Genomic DNA, 21374 nt, shown 5'->3' with positions numbered 1-21374 from the left:
AAGACCTCATTTACAGAATATTGTTAACAGTTATGTAAAATTTTACAATCACACATTTTACTGTTGAAGTCCATTTACTCAACTTATTCATCGGTGCACTTGTACTAGTTCAATCCTCAGCACCCATATCATAGTTTGGTATATTTGGCCGTCTTTCCATGAACAATAATTGACACAGTCTATCTTTTCACAGGTACATAGGAATCAGCGGCGAAGGGTGGAGGTAGGCTGTTAAGATTCGCCATAAATAGTGCACACTAAACTTTGTCAGTCATACGTAATTGTTTTGATGGAAATTAGACTGCAATTTACAGATGGCGTTAGTTAGTTTCTAAAATTCAATTAAACCCTGCGAAACCAACCCATAATAGTCAAAAAATACTCGTCTATCTATAAAATTTCTAGAGTTATGCAATTATATCATACATAACTTTGGATATTTTATAGATAGAATAATATTTTTTATCTAGTATAGTTAGGTTTAGGCTGGGCTTAATGAATTTAAGAAAATGTATTCGTAATCCAACGAAATGTATGAATGAAAAACTGTGCCCAATTTCGTTGTATCGCCCAAAGTATTCCAAAACTATTATGTTTAGGTTTAGGCAGGGTTTAATTGATTTTTAGAAACTAACCAATACCATCTGTAACCAAGATTACAATGTGGAGGTTGATAGTGTTGGCTCAATATTTAGGATATTGCTGGATTAACTCCAATTGGTATAAGACAATTTGTTCACCAATCCAATCTTCTCCGATAAAAGAAGAGAAAGATACATATTGAAATAATATAATATTTACCGTTACATTCGGCGAGCTTAATCTGCCGCCATTGCCGACGGGTCTCGGCGGCACGGCAGCAGGTTTGTCGTTGCGGTCTGTCCCTCCGCTACCCGCAATCATCCTGTCGAGGTCCAAAGACACCAGCATGCTCTCGAATCCTGTCAGGTTCATCGTCATCGTGTCCCTGTCGCCGAACTGCGTGAACAGCTTCTTGATGTAAAACTCCACGTCTATATTCTTCGGATTGACCTTGGAGATGGAATTGTCTTCGTTTTTACCGTCCGTGACTGCGTCGCTGCCTTCGGGAAGATGCGCGTCTCTTTTATGCCTGCTGTTGATTGTGTGTGAGTCATTGATGATCTCCAAGACACCCGGATCGCCCTTATTCCTATCTTTCGATACTAAATTTTTAAGTTCATCTAATTGCGCTTCTTTTTTCAGTCTTCGAATGTGATATTCGATTTTATTTTCTTTATCCTGCGACACGTCTCTCTTCAGTCTATTCAAAACATCGTTCGGGTTATTCGAATCTTCAACATTCCCACTAATTAAATCGGCAGAATTTTTGTTTTCGATCGCATTTAATTGTCGTTTAGCCAAAATAGTACGGCGGCGTTCGATTCTAGGCCGTTCGCTACGTCTTTCTCTTTTTAAAACATCAGAAATCAAAGGCAGTCTATCGTCAGCAAGACGCGAATCGGCGATCGCCTGATCCAAGGTCCCAGCTCTCGCCAAATAGTCAAACATGGGCTTTTTATCGAGAATCAAATTCTTCTTCTGCGCATCATCCCATGGAAGATCGATTCCAGAAGGTTCATAAGAAGATCTGCCGTAATTCTTAATGTACTGTTCGACGAGCATATTCTCCAAGATATCGTTGTTCTGCCGGTAGTCTTCCGTGGTCACAAAGTTCGGAGTGTTATCGTCATCGTTTGAGGTCCAATACGGTAACACATCTCTCGTTCGGCGAGAACCTTCTTTACCGGGCTGCGGAAGGATTTGCGGGTCCCCCTTAAACCGTTCGTGCATCAGGTCCTGATGTCGGGTCAGGCTGCTCCCGAGCTCAACCCCGACATGTCCCGAGCAAGTGTGGCCGGCGCTGAGCAAGCAGAACATGCAAACCGTCACTAGATGGTGTGACGAAGCCATCTTTTATCATTTACAACAACAAACTCTCCAGCAAAAATAATAGCACATATATTTAAAAATTAAAAAATAAAAAAAAACGCACCAATTTTCTTTAGAAATAGACAAAAACGATAAGTATTACAATATATAGGAACTCTTAAGTCAGTTGAGACAGATTTTTATACAAAAATTACACTTATACTTTCGAAACAAAATTATTTTAAAAGCTTCAGCAAATAACATTAACACAAATGAAAATTTGCAATTTATAAAAAAGTATAATATTTTAATACTCTTTATTTTGGTATAAAATTTGTAGCAATTATCATTGATTTTCTAGCCGGGCACTCTTTATAAGATACCAGGTATCAATATCTTTCCTGTTGGTGCCACTGTTGCGATTGATTGTTTCAATCGGTGGAACGCAGCACTGGCCTGCGGCTGCAAGTTTAGCAGCCTATGGACAGAGGGCCGCGTCCATATTTCATAAGGCGGAAGTACCCCGCACACCTGAAACAAACCAAAGAAAAAGAATAACTATAGGCGGTATATTAAAATGTGCCAAGTGTCAGCTTTGTTAAAATGCAGATTTTTATGTAAGTGGAAGCTTTGTGACAATGCCACCAATACTATTAAAAGGGGATTTTTTTAAATTACACTGCTGTTCAAATTATATATTGCTATGTTCACAGCATGTCAACAGTGTAATAAAAAATATACATGTATGACGTGGATGTATTGATAAGTCGAAAAACATCAGTTCTCAGGGCATATACACCATACACGGATATAGACTAATCATAAAAAGGTCAAAAAAAATCCACCAAATGAACTTAACACCTAAACTCATATCATGCAAGTAGAATATAATATTAATATCTAGTAGGTATGTATATAAAAATAAATATATATATATATTATATATATAGGTATATATTCTTTTTAACATTACAACCACGGAACTCAGAAATAATGGGAACTGCGCATCTATCCTATACACAAGACTGCTTTCGGCCACTACGGCAGCTATCTAGGGTAGGTTTGTATCGAAGTATTAACACTTATTGCACTAACAATTACAATAAATTAGCCGTCTAAACAGTGAAAACTGTCTATCTCGCTCTAAATTTAGCATAGCCAAGAGAGGTGCTGTTAAAATATAGCACTTATTGTAATTGTTGCAATAAGTGTTAATACTTCGATACAAACCTACCCTAGATAGCTGCCGTAACGGAAGTATAGAATAAATTCGCTGAAATACCTAACGGGTCTGGAGTAACAGGCAACCGATCTCGAGTGTGGAAGAATATGGGATAAACTGTCACACATGTCAAGAATACGCTTGTGCTTCGTTCTGACAACTGCTGTCAATTTACGCATTGACGCTCATTCAATATTTGTATATTGGAAGGTTGCAACACACACTATTGCATGTCTAAGTGTGCCTCATTTTTCTCATACATTCAAAATCCTGCATCAAAATGTGGTGTATAGGGGTATAGCCTATCGGAATTCTATTTATTAGTCTGTTGTGTGGTTACAACAGACCATTAGGATTAAAAACACAACACTTTATGTGATTATTTGACAGTTATCGTACATAATAATATATAATAGTTATCGATCGGGCTAACCATCAAGTATACTGAATCTAGAAACACTGGATGAGTTTGTATATTATCTGGAATCGAACATTAGTGGAAAAGGCGGATGTGAAGCAGAGATAAGAAGACGCACACAGATTGCGAGAAAAGCGATGACACATCTCACCACTATATTGAAGAATCGGGGAATTTCAATTGACAAGAAAATGATGCTTGTGCAAACATTAGTGTTCTCTATATTTTTGTATAGGCAAATGATGCCTTCGAAATGTGATGTTGGCACCGAATGCTTCATATTTCTTGGATAGAACAAAGGAACGGCTCTCGACAATATGTTTGAGACACATTCTGCATTTTTTTGGACATATTCTGTTAGACTGGTAGTTTTGGATAGCCTCCAGGGAAGGCGAAGCAGACGAAGAGCGTCGGCGCGCTGGAACGATCAAGTGAAGGGTCTGACTGGAGCAGCCTTCACTTTGCACCGATAGAAGCTTGGTCGCTCAAAAGTTGAAAGAATTTCAAGGTAGTCATGATCCTAAGCCACGAGGGAACGACCAAAAAGAAGAGGATCGTTTGTACATAAATCTATACAGTTAATAATTATCTAAAACAATGCCATCTAACATGACTCATTAATATTAATTTATCAAGGTTTCACTAATAATTATTTTAATATACCTAAAAAATGCTAGCAAGGACACCCTCAGTTTGTACAGTTATCTCAAAAACTATACAGAATGCATGAAAAACAAGAGATAATATTTAATTTTAAACAAAACTGTTGTATCAAGCAATAAAATAATAAAAATGCCTCTTAGATAATGTTATCATATTAATTGTGACAATAACAAAAAAAAAAACACTTGAAATTAAATATTAAGTAATTTTCAAAACAATACATTATTATTATAGATATAGGAGTAATAGAGAAATTTGTATGTAAACAGTTCACTGCAGGACACTTATTCGTGCGCATCAGTACGTGAAACATGAGTTCGTGTAACATTTAATCAAATGACGAGTTCTTCATTGAACATTTCACTGTGGAGTATATTTGTATGTATGCTACAACATGTGGCGAATTTTATGAGATGTCTTTACTAGGTTAGGGTTAATCTAATTGGAACAGTACTATTTGCAAAATATCGCCGCATTTTGTAAGATATGTACAAATGTATTCCACGGTGAAATGTTCAACAAAGAACTCGTCATTTGATAAAATGTTATGCGAACTCATGTTTCACGTATTGCAGCGCACGAATAAGTGTCCCACGATGAACTGCATACGTACAACTTACATGTAACCGAATCCGAGGTGGTATTAGCTACATCCAAAAACTCTCTCCACCTGTTCCTATTCAAAGTGGCTGCTGTATAATTATATGAAATTAGAGGTATAGAATCAGCTTAAGCCGCGTTGCCATGATCCAAGCACGACCCGAGTACACTCGGACGGAGTGCCATCTGAGCGCACTTGTACGAGACAGTTTCATACTAATTACTCCTATCCAAGCTAACTCGGAAGAGTAGGACGTGGTCCGAGTAGCTTGGATAGGAGTAATTAGTATGAAACTATCTCGTACGAATGCGCTCGGATGACACTCGGTCCGAGTGTACTCGGATCGTACTTGGATCGTGGCAACGCGGCTTTAGAAAGGGTTTCAGTCGGCTGTAGATTGATCCAGACCGATGAACAAGACAGTTAAGGGCAGTAGTGCCATATTAAGGTGGAAAACAAATAAATATGTTATCATTTATTGAACGGGAAAAAATTGAGATAATAAATAATATGGGGAATATAATACTGTAGTATGCGTAAAATACTTTAACATGTGAATTACGCTCCCTCTTGAAGGATATCCCCAAACGTGTCCGGAAATCTGTACATATGCAGTTCACCGTATCACACTTCACTGTGATATATATGGTCGTATATTAAAGACCGTCCAACCTCTTTGGTTCGTATAGCACAGAGATAAAATTCGTGTCTAAATAAAACACGGTTCTTGTCAGTTTACTTACAGAAAGCCAGCAGCAAACAAATCTAGTCGATATACTGGATTATTTGTTAGGTTAGGTTAGGTAAGTTTTTCATTCATGAATTCATGAACTTTGCCAAAATCAGAGATGACCGTATAGTATACGGAACTGTGCTACACAGTGAAATGTAATACCTACGACTTACATGACATATTGTAACAGCCCCCAAAACAAAAATTGTTGAAAACCACTGATTAATATTATGCATTCAATTATTCAACCTACTTGCTACAATAACAACATACCATGTAGTTTTATGGCAGTTAACTGTAAACAATATGATAAGAAATGGCTTTAAGACTCCTGTGATTTATAGTTTATTAATCATTATAATTACCTACTGATGTATTTTTCAATGTCAAAAACAATGTTAAGGCATAGGTTGTGAATGATTAATTTCGTATTTAATTTTATTGGCGACATCTCTCGATAAAACTAGTAAATTGTCACACTGCAAGGGACCACAGCTGCAAGGCTATTCTAACAAAATATGTTACATTTATCACTTTATGTATTCATGTAGTTAAGAACTGTCAAAAAGTGCTATCTTTCAACAGCCCATTTTGTTACTTTTTAGAGTGAGATAGAGTATGTTAATTTTACATATTGAATTGAGATGCAAGATACAACTGTTTTGCAATCCACATCCTCTGGGAATGTCTGAAAATGTGCTCCAAGAGGGAAGAGATGCTTATGTCGGTCCAACCAGCTGTTGAAAACCGCCTTGTGTATGGAATGCCTTTCGTGTTAATTTGAACAGATGAAAATAATGGAAACGTGCTAAAGTACTAACTGTTAAGAATAGCTGCGCTGAGGCAGAATATGCAGGACCGGTCCTAAAGGCCTAATTACACGCCAGCAGATTCGCAGACACAACCAGATTCAAAAATCGTCGACTCTAAACAGCAATTATACGGAACGATTCACCTACTAACTCAATCGTGTTGGCGCTTTTATTTGATTGGGTCATAATATAATATATCGTCTCTGTTCTGGCAGAACACACTAACTGGAGAATACTAGTTTTGAGTAATTTGACTTTGAAGTTGTTAAAATGTTTGAAATGGTCTATCATGTGAGTTTATTAAGTAATCGTAAAAAGGATGACTTTAAAATAAAGACTGTTTATTTATTAAGAAGGTTTCCAGACGGTAAAGTTTGAAATAAGGAACATTTTGGTAAAACTAACTCAATATGTCATTTTTTCAAATTAGTGTCTTCTGCCAGAACAGTGACGATATGCTCAGTTGCTAGTGTAAACAATTATAAAGCAACAAATGAAATTTAAAGAAGTATGTAATGGGTTGCTGATTGTATTTACTAGCCCCTAGTAACTAGAGTATTATTTTGTTTTGTATTATTATTGTTTATTAAAATAATGAATAAAGTCAGGCAGCCTTCGTTATGTAAACATCAAACTCCTGTTGTAAATGATGTTAAATACAAGACAGGACACGTTCACGCGGCCACTCTTGGAAGCTCAAGGTTAATTCGGATATTCGACACGACAATTCAGTCACAACTCCAGGGAACGACTTAAAGGTGATTTTTCACGATCTAATGCAATTTGAGCTTTACATCGATTGGGCCCTGTCATAATGTCCCTTGTCAAAAAATAGAAAACAATGAAAAGACAGGAGATTTTTTTTTTAGATATAACTATAATATTAAAAACGCAAGGCTCATGTGTAGTGGAATCATAAAACTTGGTAAAATTCGACTGCATTATTTAAAAGCTTCTTCGGCGTAATTCTTCCAAAGATATTCAGGAAAACATAAACTTGCCTAATAATAAAGGCCTGTCTTGCATTATTCTATATTATGTTAATTAACTATTACTATTGAAGCCTAGTAAAAGCCCCTAAAACGATTTTAGGTAGTTCTGAGAAAATTGAGAAAAACGATTTTAGGTATTTTTGAGAAAAATGAGAAAAACTCATATCTATTAAATCTGTGAACTTCCATGTATTTATAAAAGGATATTTGAAAAGCACACCCAACCATTTTAACTGTATTATTTTTGATCATACGTAGATATTGACGGTTTTTGGCCTTTTTTAAGGTTCAATCTTTGGCCATCATATAGGTAACAAAAATATCCATCTAAAATCAAAAAAACAAACTCAAAATTTTTCAAAAACCGTTTTAGGGGAATTTGAAACTAGGCTCTTCAATTATAATTTAAAATCGACGATTGCTCACGACGCGTCGCGACGATCGTTGAATCTGATAAGATCTACGAGTCCGCTGGTCTAATTAAGCCTTTACACCGGGCCTTGAACACGAATATTTAAAACGACACCGACTTGCATAATCGTAACTCATAATAGACACAGCTGAATCCATAGAAAACCTATATAATTACTAAACATTTCATATAAAAACTACTAGTCGATTTCGTCGTAATTAGATACGACGCCCGTAGCATTAATTTTTAAAGCAAATTGGCGCGAATACAGTGGTTACAAAGGTTTATGTCCCGTCGGGAGTAGTACTTTTTTTCAAAATAAAAAGATTTTTTATTATAGTTCTGTGTTTTTAAATTAATAGGTATGTATGTTTTACATTTCGTTTGAAATCGCGATTAAAAAATCCTCTTGGCCATTTTGATAACTAAACGAAAAGTAGTTATATAATAATAGGTAAGTATATTAGGTTGGTACCTACTCGAAATGCTGCACAACACAACTTACCCACAGGTTGTCTATTAATTATTGTCAATAATTATTACGCCCAAATGCGACAGCCATCTCTTGGGGGAAAAATGAACAATAAATCAAAACACTAACTCGTTGAAACCCGCCGCTATTTCATACCGATGATGATACGTACTAACCATAAATATTAATGCAAATTATTGATAAACGATGCATCAAATCAAAGGTTGCGTCTTCACTTCAAGTATTAGTCGAACTCTATGGACAGTGCCAAAAAACGACAGCCAACGCGATATATATCACAAAAAATGGCGGTTATATCACTACGAAGAGAGACAGACTTACGAGTGGCATTGACGCGCGAGCGAGACGTCCAATGACTCCATTCTCAGATACCAACGCTCGCACACGCAGGTACGTGTTGCGTCAGATTTGTACTAAACGAATGTGGTTTCTAGAAATGCCGGCATTTTGCGCGCGCTGTGAAAAAAATAATTTGAAAATAGAACGCTTTTATCGTTGTTTTCCTTTTTGCATTCACTCGGGCGATGCATTTTTTTATGGCCGTCTATAATTACTTCTTTATGTTACGTGCTGACCGAAGGCGATAGAAGTTTGTACAATTTGAGCACTGGGAAAATGAGTCAGTAACAGTGCATCAAATTCTGGACCCCCCGTAATTTTTTAACACTTTCCTATACCTATATTAAAATTCAGAATAAAGCATTTTACACATGCAGCGATGCACATAACGCATAGACCAAAATAGAATGTCAGCTTAAATTAGCGGGTTTCTAATTACGTTTTTCCGATAATTATTCCAATGTTTTTTTAAACTTAAATAACGTCACCACTACTTTATCAATGTTTAACTCGCTAACTGAAACAATTTACGTATTGCGGATACAGTAAGTATACCTACCTAGTAAGGTAGGTACTAGATATACTGGATTCGTATATTTTTATTGACATGGCAACACATTCGAAAATTGTACTGAGATGTCTGTTTATGAATGTAAATGTCATTGACAATACAACGAGACGTATTAATTCATACTGGTAAAAGTATGAAAACTGCACAATATAAATGGCATAGTTAATAATTATTATAAACGTTAAATAATGCGATCGATCGTTACCTACTTTTTCAGTGGTTAACTGAATCAATTAATTAATTGACATATTGCAGATACCTTAGTAAGGAACTATGTATGTACACTAGATTTGTATATTTTTATATTGGCATGGCAAGGAATTAGAATAACGTATGTTTACGAAAGTAAATGACGTTTTGGATAATATAATGACGTATTTAATACTGCTAGTCTTTCACATTTACGTATTTAATCAGCACTTCAAATATTATGATTGCAAGGTAAAGAAATATCTTATCGCGATTGTCAGCTACTAGTCATACGCGCATGTCCTTATACGCACTACGTTTTATATTTTTACGTTATCGATAAACGGAAAAATAGCGTAGAGAGAGATTCGTGACATTCCATGCAACTTGGCCTTTTACAATAACCCAACCCACCTACCCAATTAAAATAATCATAAAGATAGATTATGGCCACTGCAAACAGCCCAACACGACGAAATTAAGTTCTACTATTGGCAGGTACTCATCAGCAACAACTTCTTGGTTACGTGTTAAAACTGTGAACTAACAAGCTCCTCCCATTTAGTAGACAGTAGCGTAGTCAAGAAAATGTTGCAGAAGAGTACGTAGGTACTTGAGTAAATTTCTTTTGATGGTCATTTGGACCTTTTTTCGTTGTATGGCAATAATTAATAGTTACCGAGAATTTATCGGGTCTCAGGACTTGCTTTGTTTGATGCGTGGATGTATATTTTGACATTTTAACGATAAATTGACAATGAAACATATTGTATGTGAGTCGCAAAATATGCACTTGAGTCACCTCCAATACAAGTTTAGACAAGCTGTAATAGGGCAATGTACGTAGTATTAAAATTAAATGCTATTTCAAAAAATTACAATAAAATTTATAGATAATAATATGCGTATTAGAATAATTATAAAATGGGCCCCCATGGCTTTGGACACCCCCGGACCGGGGATTTTAAGCAATGTAGTTCCGCATCTGATTGGGAAACAGGAGCAGTCGAGTGATTTTATTTTAATTTTAAGTTGTACACATTATCTCGTCCATTGTGTCTGCGGCTTGTCCCCCGCCGACTACCTTGACGCGCCCCGTTGCTTCCGCAGCAGGACCACATGCATTTCATATGTTCAAAGAACACCTAACTGCGCCCTAAGCCACTCAACTCAGGGCCTTGTCCGAGAACACTTTTGTACGATTAGGTACAAAATTGGGCGAAACCAAGGCCGGAACAAAAATGATGCATAGTGCGAGTGAGAAAGTATTCGGCACCCTTAGTGCTCATACGCACTTGCGGCAGGCCGCCTCGCGGCTAGCCGCGGCTGCCTGCCGCCTATCGTTTTTTGTATGCCGGCTAACCGCAGCGGCCTGCCGCATATCGCACTTTGCATACAAAAAACGATAGGCGGCCTGCCGCAAGTGCGTATGGGCACTTACAATCTCTGCGACACGCGCTAGAGTAAGATAAAAGGTCTACATATGTGTGAGCTAGTTTCCAAAAGTGTCGCCGGCAAATCGTGGTGAAACGCTTCACATAGCGTCGATAACCTGCGAGCTAGTGTTGCTAAAATTGCTATTTTTTGTGTTAAACATAAAGTCAGTCGTAAATATTTTTAGTTAATTAAGTAGAAAAGATGGTTCTGTGTGTTGTCTTAAAATGTGGTAGCCGTACTGATAAGCAAGAAGATGGTATTACGTTTCATAGGTAAGTTGATACATGTTCGTGATAATTTATTTGTATATTATTATATATTTTAATATCAGTGACCTAGTGTTTCTTTAAAATAACTTAAATTGTGGATATATTTACCTAATGGTTGCATTTTGACCGCTTAAAAATACTATATAACTTAAAAAAAATAGAAAATTATATTTTATTCTGAGCGTCTAGTGCGAGCACTAGCGAAATGGTCTATGGTCTCGAACATTTGTAGACGAATGCGTTCGCTCGTCCACAAACCAAACGCAAGGCACGCGGCTTCATTTAGCAATGAACGGGTGGCGTCTAGATGTATCTATAGTCTATGGGCGAAACTATATTCTGTAAGATTCTCAACGAAACATAAAAAAACCATTATAATATAAAGATTACTCATTAGTTCAGCATTTTGTCAAAGTGTCAATTCGAACAAATTTACATTACTTGGCATTAATTCCATATAAAGTACAATGTTAATTTGAAGACAATTTTAATTAACACGAATCATGTTACAATTACAAAATGCTGTTAATTTATTTTTTAATTGCCTACTGTTTTAATTTTTACCTACTCCAGTTAATTTAGAAAATCGTATTAAAACCTAAGTAGGTGCCACAAGCAATCTGAATGAATTAAAGGTCCTATAATCAATGTGTAATAAATTTAATCTAACTGGGACACATCATTATCTTCCAAATAAATTACATATTACTTTCATTAGCGACAACATGCATATTTTTTTGTTAACTTTAGCAATGGAAACGCAATTATAATAGGCACTGTCCTTAAACCAAGCTTATTTTCAAAATATAATATCGACTGTGGAAAGGAAAAAAGGCGTAACCCTCAGTTTTTTCAAAATAGGTTTTATTGCATAATAACGTTGTACTCAACTAAATACACGTTGTGTAAAAAGGACGTAAGCTGCAAATGCTAATTTATTATCTAAATCTAACCATCAATTAAAAAAGAAAAAAAAGACGTGGGAAAAAACGACTGAACCATCATCGTTGTTGTTGTTTTTTTTTTTTAATTAAGTAATTCAATAATTAATATCAGATTAAGCACATAAAAACCTAATGATTAATAATTATCAAGCACTTCAAGGTTATATCTTTTTTGTGTTTTAACTTTGACCGAAAACCATAACAAAAATATTTTTGTGCCTGCAACATATTGAGTTGTGTGGATTACGCCCTTTTTCCTTTCCATAGTCGATATATTTAAATTCTAATGGATTTAAATTCAAATTCCATCGAGTACCCTCGGTCGATAGTATTAATAGGTATATATATATATATAAGTTTGGTGTACATTTACAGATAATCAAAAAAACCATCAGAGTTATATAAGTAGTAGAGATTGTAGAGAAACGAACAAAAGTGATCAAACCTGAGTTGGCAAATCGAGAGTTTACTATTTGAACACGAATGACGTATCAACGTCATTTTAATGACTGGATTTGTTTAACAATAATCATAATCAATATCCACTTGCTCAACCTATCAGGTCGGTCAATGATTTGAGTTACCCCATCTCCATCCGCCATGTATATGCAGCGGTCAGTACGCTGGGTGCAAACAATATGTGATTTTGACAAACCCAGGACTCGAGCCCGGGAACCACGACATTATAAGCCAACACGTTACCGTTAGGCTATCGTGAGTGAGCCGTTGGGTCTAATTTTAATGTTTCGGCCTGACTTCTTTCATCATCGTCATCTTTCAAACACTAAAAACATTAATGATCATAAATACACATCAATATTTTTCTTGGAATGCTAATAATGGATTATTTGAGTATAATATCTCGTTTACAGAACGCTGAAAATCGTTATATAGAATTTAAAGTCGCATATTGAAGTCGAATTACCCAACGTCCTCATGTCCTCAGCTGTTTACGCTCTGACATATAAAACATTAAACGGAGGCCATTTTGAAATATAAGAATTTTATTGCCATATGGGTACTTTTTTTAAACATACAATATCCAATATAATTCTGTCTTACGAGGTATACAGTATCCGCAATGCGTCAATGTATTCAATTAACCACTGATAAAGCAACGATTAAATTACATATTTAAAGCTTATATTAACTATTAATGTATATTGTGCAATTGCATTACGTTTTACCATTTTATACCAATTAAAAAATATTTTTAATAGTTATCGGGAAATCGAAATTTAAAAAATGACAACACTAACGATAGCAGAACGCGATGTGACGTCATACTGACACTACATACTTGTAGTCATTATAATATTTTTATATTTATGCATGTTATATTGGTGTTATTTAGATTTGACGTACATCGAGATTCTGTGCATCCCGGGCTAAGATTCGACCACTACAGCCTGACGTGATAGACAATGCAGAAAAATAGAGGTCACCTATGCGACGCAATAAGTATATAATATTGAATTTAAAAAACACAATTTGAATATATTATTAATCATTACAATTGATTTTTTTATTACTTTTTAACACAATATCCTACAAATTATAGGGTAAACGAACTGTACCGCGACCTATGGGTCAACTGTATTAATGTTTTGTAGATTGAAAATTAAAACTAGCAAGTTTGTATTAAGTAAAATAAAACACAAAGCATAGGTAGTGCTTATTTCACATAATTTAATAGAGATTAGGGCCGATAAATACTATCTATACTCTATAGAGTGTATACAGCGGAGCTACGGGATGCTGGTTTGAACTGGAACGATCCAAGAAGACTGGCGAGCGACAGGGATTATTGGAGGCGCCACGTGGTTTCCATATGCTCCAACTAGGGGGCGGATATGGCCGAAGAAGAAGAAGGGGCCGGCTTGGTCAGTTGTAAATGATTCAACTGATGAATAGTGTGTTTGTGTTTGAAGGTTGCAACACACACTATTGCACGTCTGTAATGCGTGTTTCATTTTCGTAGGAGACTCACACATTCAAAACCCTGCTTCAAAATTTAATGTGGTAGGTATAGCCTATCTGATTTCTATTTATTAGAAGTAAACCTTCATCTCTTTTAAATTCATTAAACCCTGCCTAAACCAAACCATAATAGATAAAAAAATATTCTTCTATACAATATCTAAGACTATGTACAATTTAATGGCATAATTTTAAATATTTATAGATAGATGAACGTTTTTGACTACATTATCTATTATGGCTTGGTAACGCATGGTTTAATTGAATTTTAAAAACTAACCAGCACTATTTTTGCAATTTATAGTCTTAGTTCAATGAAAACAAATATGTGTGACTGAAAAAGTTTAGTGTGCACTATTTATGTCGGATCTTAATAAAATACATTCACCCTTCGCCACTGTAATGTCGCATAATTATATTTATAGTGTCGATATTAATTTAATTCGGAAGTAAGCAGATAACATAAAAAAATATTATTCTATTCTGCGAGTTTAACTCTTGGGTTTAAAAAAAATATTTACAGCATATTAAAATAATATATAACTAAGTATATTCACTCAATATGTTGACGGGAGTCTATTCTTGCGCATATTCAAATTACGTACCTACCGCCAAATCCACCCGGCATAATGTCTTTCAACCAAGAATTATTGACAAAACAACATTAAGTGATAACACGTCACTAATTTAAATCAACAAGAATATCTTAAGAATATAAATAGTATATAACAGCTGTAAATGATAACATTGATAACAGACCTTACACACTACGAATCTATCACAACTTTCCAACAGCTACAGGGTGTTCGTCGGAAAGGTTTACTACTTTCTTTGGTCGCCATTTTGGTAAAAATGAATTTTGACAGTTCATATTTGGAAATCGTGAAGTATAGACGTGGCAAATTTATTATGGAAAAATATTTTAACATTTTATCAAAATCTCATCAATTATGGTGACGACTAGAAAATCATGTAAAATTTTGGGTAGAAATAATGTACCATCAAAACCCACTATTTATCGTTTAGTGAATGATTTTGAAGAACGAGGCTCTATAGCAGACAAGTACAGGCCAGGGCCACAGCGTACGGGAACATCAGCTGAAAACATTGCTGCTGTCCTAGAAAGTGTTCAAAACAATCCATCAACATCAAATCCAAACCGTGCCCAAGAAATTGGACTTACGACAACAACTTTGTGGGAAATTATGCATAAATATTTGCATTTTTGTATCCATTTAATATTCAGTTGACACAAGAGCTTCTTCCACATTTGCGATGCCGTACATCACATAGAACTAATCTTACAATGGCTCTACTGAAAGATCTATTTCGACAAATTATTTCAAGAAATTGTGATGTCGATTTGCATCCACGGTCGTCGGATTTAACAGCCCCTGACTTCTTTTTGTGGGGATATCTAAAGAGCAAGGTTTATGCCAACAAACCAGAAACACTTCAGCAACTTAAACAAAACACTCGCGACTAAATTAATGAAATACCGGTTGAAATGTGGGAAAATGTTGTGAAAAGAGCTTGCATTTGTGAGGTTAACAGAGGCGGACATTTAGCTGGCATTATCTTCCATACGTATTTCCCAACATTTAATAAAAACATTAAACCATTTTATATTTTCCATAAAGTTATACAACATATCAGCAGTAAACATTCCCGACGAACACCCTGTATTTTGATATAAAGACGCCGATACACCCGACGTGACCCGAACTAGCACTTAACCCCCACGTATCTTATTTATCAACAAAGGTTAAATCTCAATGAAGTCGGTGAATTTATCATATTTATGTTATCAAAATGCAGTACGATGTTTTGTTAACTCGCCAAACCTGCTTGCTCCAAGAGCTGGGTTTCCATTATCCATCAAAATTTACGCGAATCCAAGCTTTGCACCATGTCAGTCGTAGTGATTCTAATTTTACACAAAAGTCCTTTATTCGACGGTCTCGTTTAAATTATGATAGTTATTTTTCAACCGCTGATCCATACAATAATTGAGCGTAGTTATACGCAAAGAAGCCATGCCACACAAACCTCAAACAGATATAAAAGCACTTTTATGTGAAGTGTGTTTCTTTAAATCCACAAAGCCTCTGTATACTATTTAAGTATACCTTTTGAATGATAGATATTATATATTTATATGATTTTGTGTAACTTATAAAGAGATAAAAGCATAAAATCTATGAAAATTTGGTGTTTTAGCAGTCCAGGCTGTTTTGTACACAACGGGTTTTTTAGAATGTTCATTCTTGAATGCAGCCAACTCTTTTGCATATATTTTCTTAAAAAAAAACCTAAGTTATTCAAGTATTATGGGAATTTCAAAATTCTGAAAATAATTCGAAAAACTTGTAAATTATACATTAATATTTAGCTGCCTGGCACTATTTTTTATATGAAAAATCTGTATGAAACATATAATGTAATTGAGAAAATAATGTTTATTAACTCATAAGCTGCTGACTATATAATGATTTTTTAATTAGCACCTTTAAAATGCAAGTTAATTACATCGATCGGCCGCCTGGTCATTACGCGCATGTGCGTCTTCAGCGTCCAAAGTATTAATTGAATGTGGAAAAACACACCTTACAGTCCGGATTTTAATAATTACATAATAATATTATCATTTGGCTGCTTTTTGCAGAACGAATATGGCATATTTTTAGAACGCATTTATGTGACATTTTAGTATGACTGCAGCTTGATTGCTTTATGCAAATCGAAAATGTCATATTCTGCGATTTGCAAAATCTTTAAGACGCATTTATATGAGATTTTTGTATGACAGCAGCTTGGCTGATTTGTGCAGAACGTAAAACAAACGTGTGAGATTATGTAAACCACAATAACTCAATTTTTTCATAATTGTGGCTTGGCTGTTTTGTGTATAACTACGCTCAATTTACCTGTTTCATTTAAACGCGCCATCTGCAAAATTTTTCATAATCGACTAGGTAAATTTTAAGTATTTTCTCTTTCCTTATTAATTATTAACAAGTCTAAGGACGTTATAAAAACTAAATAATGTAGTGAGTAATTAAGGAATTTATTGACCAATATTTCCCCTGTGATTGTAGGTAAAATGTCAAAGGACGGCGAATACTTTCATGACTTGAGCATGAGTATTTCGCAGATACACCAAGTTGCGGAAACAGTCAGTAATTGAAACATGCACATGTAAAAGGGTGTACATACATCAAGTATATAATTATGATTTTTTTTAAACTTGAGAGTAATTCGCAAAAAGCTTTTTCTTATTTTATTAAAATGTATGGTAAATTGATAGTCCATTACACCATTTTGTTTTTTAAATATATATTTTTATAATTCTTCAGATGCTATTCCACTACCAACCTAAGCATATTCCAGAACAAAATACAAATTACTATACAATGGTTTGTAAACATTACTTTTTTTTAAATTAAATGTGGGTTGAACAGTTCAAATCGTACAAATTTGCGCGTTTTAATCAAAACAACACTAGATAAGAACATACGTTGCCACTTGCTAAACCAGCAGTAATAATTTGATTCAAATATGGCCACACTATGGCCATTACATACTTTTACACAAAATGTTTATTAACAGTTTTTATACTGTTTATATGTTTGCGGGCAAATGTATCTTGGGCGAGACAAGGCATTAAAAGGGTAGGTACCAGTATAATTACTACTGATGACGAGTGAAATCGAATTATGAAAAAAGGGATCGAAAACACAAACAGAATTGAAAGCCCGCATTAACCCCAAAGGTCAAAATTATTTAAATAAAATTTTAATGCATCAGCACTAATTGTTATATCTGATGTCGGCATGCGAAGGGTCAATAAGCATTTAGTCGAAAAACTATTTCGATTTAATTCAGTCAATTGCACTAATAAAAATTGTTATCGATTGCTATAAATACGTACCTACTTACATCAATAGTCTCAATGTGGCAATATTTCGTCACAATATTGGACACAATGTTTCATCAAAAAAAGGAGTCCACAGGAAATCGAAGAATGCGAAGCAAATATAATAATGAAGACAACTGGATGAAAGAGTTATGTTACAAAATTAAAGTTACTAGTAAAATAAGGTCAAAGTTTTTTTCGTGTAATTTTTTTTTCGGTTGAGGACAAATTATGTATTTAACTAAGGTAAAGGCACTAATGGTTGACACATTAAGAAAAAAATCATGTTTTTTTAATATAGAATACACATTTCTTCATAGATTTAAAAACCAGACATCTTAATCACTGCACAAAACCCTTACTTATTATATTATAATGAGAGAAAATAAGCAATAATCAAACACACTTTTTAATAAAACATTTTTGTATCCTATCTTTTATCACTAATGCTTGACATGGCAAAAAAGATGAATCACTAATAATTGACACCTTGACACCAATAGTTGACATGGAATATTTTGGTATAATTTACATGTACCTACCTAAATATTTTCTCCTTACCTTTTCTGGTACCTACATACAAATTAACCATCAACCGGTGACTCGTTTTTGCATTGTCAAAACAAATCATTACCATGATATCATTTTTATTAAATGCCTTTTGGACAACGCAGACATATTTATGATATCTCTTTTTCCCTTCTAAAATACATTTTTTTGGATTTGCAGTTGCTCGTAAATATTGATCAATGTTACCAGCACTGCTACTATTTTCTTCCATCTTCAGATATGTATGAACTTGTTCTCATTTAATGCTACACATGAGATTTAACTTTATATAACAGTGTAATTCTAGGCACATTTTGTAGCTGTTGTAGTTGGAAGGCTTTGCCTCATCATGTATAGCTGCCTCCACAGCTGCTTAAAGCGTCAATTACATTGAGCTTCTTTACGAGCTGTTTGTTGGCGAATTTATAATCCGCCTGTAAAGTCGCTCAGTGTAATCATCGAACATGTTAGCTTGTTCGATAATTACACTGGGCGACTTTACAGGCAGATTATAAATTCGCCAACAAACAGCTCGTAAAGAAGCTCAATGTAATTGACGCTTAAGGCGATACTTCAGTGAAACGGCAAATAATTTTCAACTATAGGCGCGACGAAATTTTGGACTCGCTGGCAGTCTGAGAGAGAACGTCGAGGTGTCAATACGTAATTTTGTTTCGTGATGGCGACGGGGGTATTAATTCTTAAATCGTGTAAAGATAACTTAAAACGTTACCCATTTTAAAAAGAAAACATGTCAATGAATATATTATTATTGTTACTGATAGAACAATAAACAGAACATTAAATGGACGCATGTTGGATTTATATGACAAATTATATTTCGGTCGGCATGCGTCATTTGCACCCGCGACCTGCAATCTGCGCATTGCCTAGCCACGACCATGCCTCAACTGAGGTATAGCCTTAATAGTATTGAAACATTTTGTCGTTTTATAGGTGGCATTTTTCTTGAGGCAGTCGCTTCGTGTTTTGCGGAACCAAAAGTTGACATTTAATTTACCTAGTAGTTGACATGAGTCTACTATTGGAGAGGATGGACGAAAAATATACTTTCTTATATGAAATCAAAACTGAATGTATATGTATGCCGAAATTGTTGAAAAATCACTCTTATTGCAACTTTGATGTGATCACTACTAATTGACATACCCTGTCAACTATTAGGTTTTCTTTATTTTGTGGTCCAATAATTGACACCCATCAATTTCAGACATAAATTTGAATATATTATCACGAAACCTATTCAAATCTAGTCTACACTCTAACATATATTATTAGATGTAAGATACCAAAAATCTGAAATAAAAACATATTATGTAATAATTTCTTACCTGGAAGAGTACAGCATTCTTAACGGATTTGGTAAGAAAATTTGAAATGCGTACTCACTCTGTCACACTCTTTAAAAAATATTCGCCATTTTAATGGTTTGGCTCGAAAAGAAATGAGTTTTGACTGGTTCATCACAAAATTTACACTGTACATGTTTTTAAGCTATTTTCGAATGGATACATGCACAGGTTTTCTTATTTTAATTAATATATTTCAAAAGTGTCAACCATTAGTGCACTGTCAACCATTAGTGCCTTTACCTTAGTGATATTCTGTTTAAGTTTGTAACTAATGAATAATGATAATACAATTCTACTGACTGAGAACTAATTTATTAAAAAACATATAAACACATACAGTCATATCTCATATATTCCAAAAATAGAGTTTTGAGATAATCGCCAATCCACCAGATCACTGTTTTTTGTAATAACATAATATAAGATTATTACAAGATGAAAAGAATTTTATATATTTATATATAAATTTTCTGTTGAATCCAATGACTTGACTTGACTTGACAAGCTTAAACGATCAAAAAAAATGTACTTGATAGAAAGAATACGAGTGCTTAAACTCAGACGTTATCAACAAAAAAGTGTTTTTTTTTTCTAGATAACGTTATTTTACATTTACGGCTACATGATAGTCAAACAACGTTATGTCAATCTTTTCTAATTTCTCGTCAGTAAAGTTTAACGCTAATTACATAAGTTACCCTTGTTTTCATATTTTTTTAAAACTATCCCTATAAATTTTAACATCATCATAAGCAAGATAAATGTACAGTACACAATAAATTATAAAATATTAACATTAGGTTTTAAATAAACATTTCCCTTGTTAAGTTACAAGAATCTAAAATAACGATTTTTGGCTCTCCTGTAAAGTTGCACTTTTGTATATAGTGTTGTTTGACACTAAGCCCTCGAATACTGAAATGTCATTTTGACATTTCATATTGATTTCCATAGTAACGGACGTATATATTAATAATTTATTTCAATAATAGTGGATTGGATTACGGATTTCTTCCGAAATAACTTTTCATACAAAACAGAATTAACTGAAAATGAATTCAATTCTACTTAAAGGTGGCTAAAAGTATTCAAAAATGCATTGGCATCGTGTTCTGATGTATTCTAAAAGTTTCAAATGTCTAGCTAGTCGGAAAGTTAGTTAAAAATCGATTGCAAGATTTGTACTGGATAAACAACCACCGGACAAATAAGAATACGACCTAATGTTGTAAAAAGTATTGAACTCCCTAGAATATTAATGAGTGAATGCGGCAATTAACATTTTTTTTAAATATATAATACTCCAAAGGCTGCATACACACAGCACACTATGATAAATAGAGCTGCATGATTGGTTAGAAAGGCCTTGATGACAGAACTCACATTATTCATTGAAAAATGTGAGTTATGGCACCAACAGTCAACACTCAACTTTAGACAACAATTTTCACATGGCTTATAGCAGGGGGTCACAACTTGTGTCCCGCGTGACCTTTTGATGTGTCCCGCGAGATTTGTGTTAAATCTGTATTTTTTTTATTATTCATATCGAATATTAAAAATTATATTTA

At 34.4% G+C, this 21374-nt stretch overlaps 1 protein-coding gene across 2 annotated transcripts in view; it reads right to left on the bottom strand.

Annotated features, from left to right (window-relative positions):
* foi (solute carrier family 39 fear-of-intimacy) overlaps positions 1-21374 on the bottom strand; it is a 58236-nt gene that overhangs the window by 6982 nt on the left and 29880 nt on the right. Inside the window, exons 1-2 of one of the 2 annotated variants that reach the window (XM_085942878.1) lie at positions 8249-8484; positions 802-2421 (exon numbers count right to left, since the gene is read on the bottom strand). In XM_085942878.1, the coding sequence (XP_085799004.1) occupies positions 802-1932 (1131 nt within the window). In that variant the 5' untranslated portion in view covers positions 1933-2421; positions 8249-8484. Of the gene's footprint in view, positions 1-801; positions 2422-8248; positions 8485-21374 lie in introns of those variants that run through there. The other variant, XM_085942877.1, reaches the window with a different exon arrangement.

The sequence above is a fragment of the Rhyacophila brunnea genome, unplaced genomic scaffold, assembly GCF_057557595.1.
Source record: "Rhyacophila brunnea isolate RB1 unplaced genomic scaffold, BYU_Rbru_1.0 scaffold_15, whole genome shotgun sequence".
Lineage (NCBI taxonomy): Eukaryota > Metazoa > Arthropoda > Insecta > Trichoptera > Rhyacophilidae > Rhyacophila > Rhyacophila brunnea.
The sequence above is the reverse complement of the archived record's forward strand: the minus strand, read 5'-3'. Positions and strand labels throughout refer to the sequence as shown.